Raw genomic sequence first — 12206 nt, 5'->3', positions numbered from 1 at the left:
AGGGACATGGACCTGCTGGAGGGGATCTGGATGAGGGCTGTGAGGATGCCCAGAGGGCTGGAGCAGCTCTGCTATGGGGACAGGCTGGCAGAGTTGGGGCTCTTCAGCCTGGAGAAAGGAAGGCTGCAGGGAGACTTTAGAGCAGCGTTTCAATATCTTCCCCACAGTGGAGGTTCTCCAGCTCTCTGTTCATCTTCATTGTGCTCCTCTAGACCCTCTCCAACAGCACCATGTGTCTCTGATGTTGTGGACTTTCCCTTTCTCCCTCCTTTCTCCCCTTCTTTTTCGGTTTATTTTGCTTTGGTTTGTTCCAGGGCTGCTGGCAGACCACTGTTACATTCTTCTGCTCTTGTGGAACAGAAAAAATATCTCTGCTTACCTGAAAGTGAAGAAGGACTAATTGATCACAGAGTGCTAAAGCAAAAGTGAGTTTCTAATGCATTTACTGAACTTCCCTCAGCTGCTGAACATGGCATAAGCAGGAGTTTGTTTTGGTAAGATTAAACACATCACTGTTCAGTTCTGGGCCCCTCACTCCAGGAAGGACATTGAGGAGCTGGAGCACATCCAGAGTAACCAAGCTGGGGAAGGGTCTGGAGAACAGGGCTGGGGAGGAGCAGCTGAGGGACCTGGGGGTGTTCAGTGTGGAGAAGAGGAGACTGAGGGGAGAGCACATTATTCTCTACAGCTACCTCAAGGGAGGTTGGAGTGACATGCGGGTTGGTCTCTTCTCACATGCAATAAGTGCCAGGACAAGGGGAAACAGCCTCAAGCTGTGCCAGGGGAGGTTCAGGTTGGAGATTAGGAACAATTTCTTCCCAGCAAGGGTTCTCAGGCTCTGGCACAGTGCCCAGGGAGGTGGTGGAGTCCCCATCCCTGGAGGTGTTTCAGCAACCTGTGGCCATGGCACTTGGGGCCAGGGTTTGATGGCCAGGGTGGTGTTGGGTTGCTGGTTGGAGTGGGTGATCTTTGAGGTCTTTTCCAACCCAAACAATTCTATAATTCTATGTTGTAAAAAGTGATGCTGGTTAGGGGAGGCTTAGGTGCAGCAAGATATGTTCATAAATTGGGACTTGACTGATTGTTGGAGTCCAGCAGTGCTTTGTCTGCCTTCCAACCTCAGTCCACCCTCACTGTCTCATGTGTTAACTTATGCACATTACAGACTTCTCTTTATTTTTCTAATTTTTATTTCTCATTGTTTGGTCTGGTTTTGGTTTGATTGTTGGTTTTGGGTTGTTGTTTGGGTTTTTGGTCTTTTTTTTTTTTTTTTACAGGTGTATTTTCAATAGCAATCTGGTAAATTAATGATTCCAGGGTAGAACATGGCTGCAAAAAAAAATTGTGTGCTTCAAGCATCTCAAATGTAGCACTTGGGAAGGTAGAGGTGCTGATAGCTGGAAGAGGAGAGATTGAGACTGGAGATCAGGAAGAAATTCTTTCCAGTGAGGGTGGTGAGACACTGGCACAGGTTGCCCAGGGAGGCTGTGGCTGCCTCCTCCCTGGAGGTGCTCAAGGCCAGGCTGGATGAGGCCTTGAGCAAGCTGTGCTGGTGGGAGGTGTCCCTGCCCATGGCAGGGGGTTGGAACTGGATGATCTCTGGAGGTCTCTTCCAACCCCTACCGTCCTGTGCTTGTGTGAATATCAAGGAAGGTTCTTTAGACACAAAACCAAATAGTGAGTGGCTGCAGCAATGATTTCCTTTGCCTCGCCTGGCAGTTGTGCCTATGTTTAACCAGATGAGCTTTGGAGGTTCCCTCAGTGGAATAACTTTCTGCTAGCAGCTCCACAAGTCAGAGCAGTCCATACTGTGAATCTCCCAGGAATATCCATCTTGCAGTGGTGCTTTGCTGGGAGGACAGTGAGACAGCTGGAGAGGACAATGCAATAAATACATTTCCCTTCTACCTGCTTTCCTGTGTCAGCTCCAGCAGTCTGCTGGCTGCTGCCAGCCTGGTGTTTATCTTGTTGCTAAGACAGAGGCTGCCATTCCTGATACTGCTGGGGGAACCTTTTACTGCCCTGGCAGCTTCATGCATCCTGTCTGCCTTTCCTCAAGGTGTTTGCTTATCAAATGTTGTCCCTAGCACACCCCATTCCCCCTGTTTCCAACACAACAGTCCAGCTGCTGTCCCTCAGGAGTGATGCCCTGGTGCAGGCTTATTTGCACATTGATTCTTCTGATGAAAATGTGTTCTCTAGCTCCTGAGTGCTGTGGAACAGATGGACTGTCTCAGTGCCTTGAAGCAGTTTGCTCAGAGCAAGCTTATATTCACAAGCAGGAGAACACAGAATCACAGAATGGTCAGGGCTGGAAGGGAGCTCCAAAGCTCATCCAGTCCAACCCCCTGCAGTCAGCAGGGACATCCCCAACCAGATCAGGTTGCCCAGAGTCCTGTCCAGGCTCACCTTGAGTATCTCCAGGGATGGGACCTCAACCACCTCCCTGGACAACCTGTTGCAGTGTTCCAGCAACCTCCTGGTGTAGAACTTGTTCCTAACTTGTTCCCTGTATCCAATCTCAATCTGCCCTTCTCTGGTTTGAAGCCATTGCCCCTGGTCCTGTCCCTGCAGGCCTTTGCAAACAGTCTCTCTGCAGCCTTCCTGGAGCCCTTTTCAGGTCCTGGCAGGCTGCTCTAAGGTCTCCCTGGAGCCTTCTCTTCTCCAGGCTGAACACCCCCAGCTCCCTCAGCCTGGCCTCATAGCAGAGCTGCTCCAACCCCCTGAGCATTCTCATGGCCCTCCTCTGGACCCTCTCCATCAGCTCCATGTCCTTCCTATAGTGAGGGCTCCAGACCTGCACACAGCACTCCAGGTGAGGTCTCCTCAGAGCAGAGCAAAGTGGCAGAATCATCTCTCTGGCTCTGCTGGCAATGCTGCTTTGGATGCAGCCCAGGATGGGATTGGCCTCCTGTGCTGCAAGCTCACACTGCCTGCTCCTGGCCAGCTTCTCATCCATCAGCAACCCCAAATCCTTTTCCTCAGGGCTGCTTTCTATCCCCTCCTCCCCCAGTCTGTACTGCCAGTGAGGATTGTTCCAGCCCAGGTGCAGGACCTGCACTAATGTAGTCATTCACAGTCATTGGGTTGGGAGGGACCCTTGAATGTCATCTTGCCCAACCCCCCTGCACTCAGCAGGGACATCTCCAACTAGATCAGGCTGCCCAGAGCCACAGCAAGTCTGATCTTGAATGTTTCCAGGGACAGGGCTTCACCCACATCCCTGTGAACCTGCTCCAGTATTTCACCACTCTCATTATAAAGAACTTCTTCCTTATGTCCAACTTAAATCTGCCTGAGCTGAGCACCAAGCACACCTTCCATGCTCACAGCAAACAGAACAGCTGGAGGCTTTCTATCCCCTCTTCCCCCAGTCTGGACTGCCAGTGAGGATTGTCCCAGCCCAGGTGCAGCACCTGTACTTGCTCTTGTTGAACCTCATGAGGTTCACCTGGGCCCAGCTCTGCAGTTTGCTCAGGTCCCTCTGGATGCCCTCCTGTCCCTCTGGACAGCACCACTCAGCTTGGTGCCATCTGCACACTGCTGATGGTGCACTCAATTCCAACATCTATAGCACTGATAAAAATATATCCTCTGGCTAGCACTGAGAGCCTCCCACTGCTCTGTTTGCTGTGAGTATTGTAGGTGTGGTCAGTGCTCAGTTTTAAGTTGAACATAAGGAAGAAGATTTTTATAGTGAGTGGTAAAATACTGGAGCAGGTTGCCTAGGGATGTTGGTGAAGCCCTGTCCGTGGAAACATTCAAGATCAGACTTGATGTGACCCTGGGCAGCCTGATCTAGTTGGAGGTATATCCCTGCTGACTGCAGGGGGGTTGGGCAAGACCTTATGCATACACCTTCCAGTATCTGAAGGGGACTACAAGAAAGTTGGGGAGAGACTTTTGAGGGCATCAGGGAGTGATAGGACTGGAGGGAATGGAGCAAAACTAGAAATGGGGAGATTCAGATTGGATGTTAGGAAGAAGTTGTTCCCCATGAGGGTGGTGAGAGACTGGCACAGGTTGCCCAGGGAGGTGGTGGAAGCCTCATCCCTGGAGGTTTTTGCAGCCAGGTTGGATGTGGCTGTGAGCAACCTGCTGTGGTGTGAGGTGTCCCTGCCCATGACCTGGGGGGTTGGAACTGGATGAGCCTTGAGGTCTCTTCCAACCCTGACAATTCTGTGATTGTAAGTAGAATCAAAGAGTGCAAGGCTCAGGTTTCTCTAGCAATAGTTTTCCTTTGTGCTGAATTTTTTGCCTGTGTTTTTCTTTCCTCCTTGCTTGCATTCCAGCAGAAGGAGGTCATGACCATGATGACCTGATATTTTCTTTTGCAGAAATAATCTGAAGTCCTTTGTTGCAAGATACAAAACATTGCAGTGGACAAGTTGCTATGCTTTGCCAGACTTCCCTCATGATATCAAGTGCATACTGGCAGAAAAAAAGAGCCCTGACCACAGCATGAGAATAAGGATTATTGAGTTCTTACAAGCAGACATGACAAAATACCTGGAAGGATCACTGTAAGTAAACACCACCAGATCATAGAATCAACCAGGTGGGAAGAGACCTCCAAGATCATCCAGTCCAACCTATCACCCACCCTAAGCAATCAACCAGACCATGGCACTAAGTGCCTCATCCAGGCTCCTCTTGAACATCTCCAGTGATGGTGACTCCACCACCTCCCTGGGCAGCACATCCCAATGGGAAATCTCTCTCTCTGGGAAGAACTTCCTCCTAACACCCAGCCTAGACCTCCCCTGGGGCAACTTGAGACTGTGTCCTCTCCTTCTGTCACTGGTTGCCTGGGAGAAGAGCCCAACCCCCACCTGGCTACAACCTCCCTTCAGGTAGTTGTAGACAGCAATGAGGTCTCCCCTGAGCCTCCTCTTCTCCAGGCTGAACACCCCCAGCTCCCTCAGCCTCTCCTCACAGGGCTGTGCTCCAGACCCCTCCTCAGCCTCATTGCCCTTCTCTGGACACCTTCCAGTCCTTCAACATCTCTCTTGAACTGAGGAGCCCAGACCTGGACACAGCACTCAAGGTGTGGTCTAACCAGTGCTGAGCACAGGGCAGGATGACTTCCCTGCTCCTGCTGGCCACACTATTCCTGATGCAGGCCAGGATGCCATTGGCCTTCTTGGCCACCTGGGCACACTGCTGGCTCCTGTTCAGCTGCTGTCACCCAGCACCCCCAGGTCCCTCTCTGCCTGGCTGCTCTCCAGCCACTCTGTCCCCAGCCTGTAGCTCTGCTTGGGGTTGTTGTGGCCAAAGTGTAGAACTCTGCCCTTAGCCTTGTTAAATCTCATCCCATTGGCCTCTGCCCATCTGTCCAGCCTGTCCAGGTCCCTCTGCAGAGCCTCCTACCCTCTAACAGATCAACTCCTGCTCCTAACTTGGTGTCATCTGCAAACTTACTGATGCTGGACTCAATCCCCTCATCCAGATCATCAATAAAGATATTGAACAGGATGGGGCCCAGCACTGATCCCTGGGGGACACCACTGGTGCCTGGCTGCCAGCTGGCAGTGGCACCATTCACCACCACTCTCTGGGCCTGGCCCTCCAGCCAGTTCTTGACCCATTTCAGAGTGAATCTGTCCAAACCATGAGCTGCCAGCTTTGCCAGGAGCTTCTTGTGGCAGACAGTGTCCAAGGCTTTGCTGAAGTCCAGGCAGACTTCATCCACAGCCTGCCCTGCATTCACCAGGTGCTAACCTGATCATAAAAGCAGATCAGGTTGGTCAGGCAGGACCTACCCCTCCTGAATCCTGCTGGCTGGGCCTGATCCCTTGACCATCTTGCAGGTTCTGTGTGATTGTGCTCAGGATGATCTGTTCCATAACCTTGCCTGGCACTGAGGTCAGGCTGACAGGTCTGGAATTTCCTGGTTCCTCTTTCAGGCCCTTTCTGTGGATGGGCATCACACTGGCCAGCCTCCAGTCATCAGGGACCTCACCTGTGAGCCAGGACTGCTGATAAATGATGGAGAGAGGCTTGGCCAGCTCATCTGCCAGCTCTCTCAGCACCCTAGGATGGATCCCATCAAGTCCCATGGACTTGTGAGGATCCAAGTGGGTCAGCAGATCCCTTACTGCTTCCTCCTGGATTACAGGGGGACTGTGATGTTCCCTGGCTCCATCTGCCAGTTCAGGAGGCCACTTGTCCTGCAGACAACATGTCCCACTATTGAAGACTGAGGCAAAGAAGGTGTTAAGTACCTCTGCCTTCTCCTCATATTTTGTTACTATATTCCCCTCTGCATCCAATATGGAGACACTACCTGTTGGCTGCAGAAGCAGATTCTGACCTATTCTCTTGGTGCTGGAGGAGGCTGAGGGCCTGCCACCTGCTGAAGTCAAGAGGAAGGCTTCATGCCAACCTTAAAGCTGGTATCCTGGGGTGCAGCAAGAAAATGTGGCCAGCAGGGCTAGGGAGGTTCTGCTCCTCCTCTGCTCTGCCCTGCTGAGACCACAGCTGCAATCCTGTGTCCAGTTTGGGGCTCCCCAGGTCAAGAGAGACAGAGACCTGCTGGAGAGAGTCCAAGGGAGAGCCAGGAGGATGCTTAGGGAACTTGAGCAGCTCTCCTGTGAAGAGAGACTGAGAGCCCTGGGGCTGTTTAGTCTGGAGAAGAGAAGGCTGAGAGGGATCTGATCAATGTCTATCAATAGCTGAGGGGTGGGGGTCAAGGGGAGGGGGCCAGGCTCTGCTGGGTGGTGCACAATGATAAGACAAGGAATAGTGGAGACAAAGTGGAACAGAGAAGATTTCAGCTTAACATGAGCAGAAACTTCTTTACAGTGAGGGTGCTGGAGGTCTGGAGCAGGCTGCCCAGAGAGGTTGTGGAGTCTCCTGCTCTGGAGACTTTCAAGCCCCACCTGGATGTGTTCCTGTGCAGACTACCCTGGGTGCCCCTGCTCTGGCAGGGGGCTTGGAGTGGACAATCTCTGGAGGTCCCTTCCTCTAACCATCTGTGATTCTCTTTGCTCAGCCAAGGGAGAACCATGGCAATCAGTTCAGTGTAAATCAGTGCAGACTCCACAGAGGGCCTGCCAGTGTCCAGAACACCAACAACTCGTTTCCATCTCCATCTGTTTGCACAGGTACCCAAACAGTCAGCAGTACAACCTGGTGGTCAGTGCCCTGCTGCAGGCATACCCATTCCTGGATGCAGATGGCAATGGCTTTGTAAGTGTTGTCAATTCCAGCTGGGAAAACACAGAAATAACTCTTGTGGGGGTTCTGTTGGTGGTGGTGGTGTTTTTTTTTTCCCTCACAAAATCAATCACAGGACAATAACTTAGTCTGCAGGAAATCAATATCAATTTCTTACATCCTGGCTCTGTCCAGAGCTGTTGGCTTCACTTGGACACATTTGGCAAATCACATTCTCTCAGGAGGAAGTCCTGCACAATGAGGGTGGTGAAAGGCTGCAACAGGTTGCCCAGAGATGTGGTGGAGTAGTTTGCTCAGAGCAAGCTCCACAAGCAGGAGGAGATCTCTTCTGGCCAGGCCTGAGAGCCTCCAGCTGTTCTGTTTGCTGTGAGCATGGAAGGTGTGCTTGGTGCTCAGCTCAGGCAGATTTAAGTTGGACATAAGGAAGAAGTTCTTTATAATGAGAGTGGTGAAATACTGGAGCAGGTTCACAGGGATGTGGGTGAAGCCCTGTCCCTGGAAACATTCAAGATCAGACTTGCTGTGGCTCTGGGCAGCCTGATCTAGTTGGAGATGTCCCTGCTGAGTGCAGGGGGGTTGGGCAAGATGACCTTCAAGGGTCCCTCCCAACCCAATGACTGTGAATGACTACATTAGTGCAGGTCCTGCACCTGGGCTGGAACAATCCTCACTGGCAGTACAGACTTGGGGAGGAGGGGATAGAAAGCAGCCCTGAGGAAAAGGACTTGGGGGTGCTGATGGATGAGAAGCTGGCCAGGAGCAGGCAGTGTGAGCTTGCAGCACAGGAGGCCAATCCCATCCTGGGCTGCATCCAAAGCAGCATTGCCAGCAGAGCCAGAGAGGTGATTCTGCCACTTTGCTCTGCTCTGAGGAGACCTCACCTGGAGTGCTGTGTGCAGGTCTGGAGCCCTCACTATAGGAAGGACATGGAGCTGATGGAGAGGGTCCAGAGGAGGGCCATGAGAATGCTCAGGGGGTTGGAGCAGCTCTGCTACAAGGCCAGGCTGAGGGAGCTGGGGGTGTTCAGCCTGGAGAAGAGAAGGCTCCAGGGAGACCTAAGAGCAGCCTGCCAGGACCTGAAGGGGCTACAGGAAGGCTGCAGAGAGACTGTTTGCAAAGGCCTGCAGTGACAGGACCAGGGGCAATGGCTTCAAACCAGAGAAGAGCAGATTGAGATTGGATGTTAGGAACAAGTTCTGCACCATGAGGGTGGTGGAAGACTGGAACAGGTTGCCCAGGGAGGTGGTTGGGGCCCCATCCCTGGAGATATTTAAGGTAAGGCTGGGCAGGGCTCTGGACAACCTGATCTAGTTGGGGATGTCTCTGCTGACTGCAGGGGGTTGGACTGGATGAGCTTTGGAGGTGCCTTCCAGCCCTGACCATTCTATGATTAGTTAATGACATGGCTGGCACCTTCAGGCTGATAAATCCATCACTATTCTCTGCCAGAATCTCCCTCCAGTCCTCACTGGGACTTTACCATCACCAACCCAAACATCTCCCCCAGACAAGCCTGTCCATCCCTCAGGGCTTTACACTTGTGGTACCTCCAGCACTCACCTGCCCCTGCTGTTGGGCTGCCAAGCATTGCCCAGGTGTTGATGATTCTGGAGGTCCTCTTGATCATAGTTTTTGAAGGTCTATGCAGCAATGACAAGTTGACCTCCAAGGGGCCTTGCCAACCAGATACATTCTGTGATTGTATTTACTTAGAGATGAATAAAATTAATATAAGATTAATACAAGATTGATAAGATTAATACAATTAGTAAGATTATAGGATTAATGAGGTCTCCAAAGAGAACTTGTGGCCTGAAGGGGGCTCCAAGAAAGTTGGGGAGGGACTTTTGAGGGTGTCAGGGAATGACAGGACTGGGGGGAATGGAGTAAAACTAGAAATGGGAGATTCAGATTGGATGTCAGGAAGAAGTTCTTCCCCATGAGGGTGGTGAGACACTGGCACAGGTTGCCCAGGGAGGTGGTGGAAGCCTCATCCCTGGAGGTTTTTGCAGCCAGGCTGGATGTGGCTGTGAGCAACCTGCTGTGGTGTGAGGTGTCCCTGGCCATGGCAGGTGGTTGGAACTGGATGATCCTTGAGGTCCCTTCCAACCCTGACAATTCTGTGATTCCCTAATCCAGTTACAGCCATTCCTCAAAGCCTTTGTGAGATCACATATGGCTGGATGTGAAGTCCCTAGTTGCTTGCTGGGGACAGTTTCTTTCTGGCTTTCTTGGGGACAGTTTCTTTGGGGATTGCTTTCCCCAGGAGGATGAATTGAAGTACCTGCGACTCATTTCTGTGTGTAACAATGAAGCCAGCCAAGCCTTCAGCAAACTCTCCATGTGAGGTCTACACATGACTGGAGTTCTTGCAGAGCTCTGCCATCACCTGTGTGTCACCTTACAGCATCTGGACATCAAACTGTGGGAGAGGGTCCAGAGGAGGCCACAAAGATGATCAGAGGGCTGGAGAACCTTCCCAGTGTGGACAGGCTGGGAGAGTTGGGGCTGTTCAGCCTGGAGAAGAGAAGGCTCCAGGGAGACCTCAGAGCAGCCTTCCAGTATCTGAAGGGACTCCAAGAGAGCTGGGGAGGGACTTTGGACAAGGGCTGGGAGTGACAGGATGAGGGACAATGGCTTTGAGCTGGGAGAGGGGAGATTGAGACTGGAGTTGAGGAAGAAATTCTTTGCAGTGAGGGTGGTGAGACACTGGCACAGGTTGCCCAGGGGGGTTGTGGATGTCCCCTCCTGGAGGTGTTCAAGGCCAGGCTGGATGAGGCCTTGAGCAAGCTGGGCTGGTGGGAGGTGTCCCTGCCCATGGCAGGGGGGTTGGAACTGGAGGATCTTTAAGGTCCCTTCCAACCCAACCCATTCCAGGATTCTATGTGTTTGTTCTGGGAATCTGGGCTTCATTTTGCTTTTGAAAAAGAAGCTGTTGGGAAGCACTGGTTGGGACCTGAGTGGGGCTGTAGGAAAAAGCAGTGGAAGCAGAGGGGTTAAATCTGGACTGCATTCTTTTCCCTCTTGTGACCCAGAATACATAGCTGTGGTCTCAGAGGACAGCCTTCACCTTTTGACTTCACATCATTGCTTTGCCATGTGAGACTGTTTTAAGCATCTGCTAAAAGTGGGTGAGACTCAGTGGGGATGGTCAGCTTCAGATGTCTGTCAGGATGTCTCTGCTGTCCAACCAGTGCAGAAAGCAAAAGGATTTTGAGAATTCAAAGAAACAAGGGAGGATTCATAGCTGGCTGTTCTAGTTCCCCCCTGAGCCCAGGCACTGCAGGAGGGAAGGGGCTAAAGTAAAGAAACATCTTGGAAAGGAGAGAGGGAACAGAAGGCTCAGACACTGACACCCCATCCTTCCTTTCAGCAGGGATTCCTCTCTCAGCATCCCACTGGGGGTGCCTGGCTGAGGTCCAGGGTAATTCTAAGGCTTCCCAGGGAGGTGGTTGGGTCTCCATCCCTGGAGATAGTCAAGATCAGGCTTGCCAGGGCTCAGGGAAACCTGAGGTAAAATGCTAAGGCTTCCCAGGGAGGTGGTTGGGGCTCCTTCCCTGGAGATATTCAAGATGAGGCTCAAGAGGGCTTTGGGAAACCTGATCTAGTGGAGGATGTCCCTGTGGATGTCCCTGCTGCCTGCAGGGGGTTGGACTGGATGAGCTTTGGAGATTCCTTCCAGCCCAGACCATTCTATGATCCTTTGATTCACCAACCTTTGTGAAGGGCAACCTGAATGACCTTCTGGGAGGGGCTGAAGACGTTTTTACAGCCTTCAACTTTGAAAAACTGTTTTAAAAGAGGGTTCCCAAGGGCCTTGGTTTGAGCAGGGCTGTAGGCTGTGCACTTGTAACTCCTTTCTTTGGCAAATGGCTCATTGATTCCCAGATGGATCCCAGAACTGCTGCTGACAGAGGTTAGGTGATGGGGCAGAAACTTCAGAGTTGTTGTTTATCTTTTGGTACTTTCTCTCATGTGTACTAGAAAGCAGCTCTGGAAGAAACTACCATGAGTGAGTGAGGAAGCTAAAATCAGCAGTTTGCAATGTTGCTGGTCTGACACTTCTCAGACCTTCTCCAGTGCTGGAGGCAGGGAAAAACACCCCAAAGGTGTCTGTCTGTATAGTGAAGTTTGAAGCAGGGGGTGAGAATGAGTGACTGGTTTTATTTGCCCTCCTGTTAGACATTCTGTTCCTCCTTCAAGATCATAAAAGCTATAAATACTGCTTTATTCTTGGTCTGAGATAGCTGTGTGGTACAACAGCAAAGGCTTCAAACAAGCCCCACAACATATGCACAGCTGCTAAGCACAAGGCTTGCAGTAAAAGTAGATTCAGATATTTTGAATAAACAGAAAATTGGCTAGACAGCATTATTGCATCTGCTCTCTGGGGAAGAAAAAAGGATGCTTAGCTAAAAAAATAAGTTTGTGTAGCCTTTCCCTTTCCCTTTCCCTTTCCCTTTCTCTTTCCCTTTCCCTTTCCCTTTCCCTTTCCCTTTCCCTTTCCCTTTCCCTTTCCCTTTCCCTTCCCCTCCTTTCCCTCTCCCTCTCCCTCTCCCTTCCCTCTCTCTCCCCTTCCCCTCCTTTCCCTTCCCCTCCTTTCCCTCTCCCTCTCCCTTCCCTCTCTCTCCCCTTCCCCTCCTTTCCCTTCCCCTCCTTCCCCTCCCTCTCCCTCTCCCTTCCCTCTCTCTCCCCTTCCCCTCCTTTCCCTTCCCCTCCTTTCCCTTCCCCTCCTTCCCCTTCTCCTTCCCCTCCCTTACCTCAGTAAGTGGTGCTGCTCGTGATGTCAGTATTGCATCCCAGCTCTTGTGAGTCATCACTCAAGAGTTACTGAGAGGTTTTGAATACCTTTGTCCTGGGCTGGTTATGTATCAGAGCTGCACAGCTACTCCTAGAATTCAGAGCAACCCTTGCTACCAGTCCAGGCTGGGGGATGATGAGGTTGAGAGCAGCCCTGCAGAGAAGGACTTGGGGGTGCTGGTGGGGGAGGAGCTGGACAGGAGCCAGCAATGGGCACTGGCAGCACA

At 51.7% G+C, this 12206-nt stretch overlaps 1 protein-coding gene across 1 annotated transcript in view; it reads left to right on the top strand.

Moving 5' to 3' along the window:
• SAMD3 (sterile alpha motif domain containing 3) overlaps positions 1-12206 on the top strand; it is a 39951-nt gene that overhangs the window by 4618 nt on the left and 23127 nt on the right. The window contains exons 3-5 of the mRNA XM_054393016.1: positions 315-425; positions 4338-4523; positions 7107-7191. Of these exons, the coding sequence (XP_054248991.1) occupies positions 315-425; positions 4338-4523; positions 7107-7191 (382 nt within the window). The remainder of the gene's footprint in view (positions 1-314; positions 426-4337; positions 4524-7106; positions 7192-12206) is intronic.

Source organism: Indicator indicator, chromosome 27, assembly GCF_027791375.1.
Source record: "Indicator indicator isolate 239-I01 chromosome 27, UM_Iind_1.1, whole genome shotgun sequence".
Taxonomy (NCBI): domain Eukaryota; kingdom Metazoa; phylum Chordata; class Aves; order Piciformes; family Indicatoridae; genus Indicator; species Indicator indicator.
Note: the sequence above shows the minus strand (reverse complement) of the source record. Positions and strands in the feature narration are given on the sequence as shown.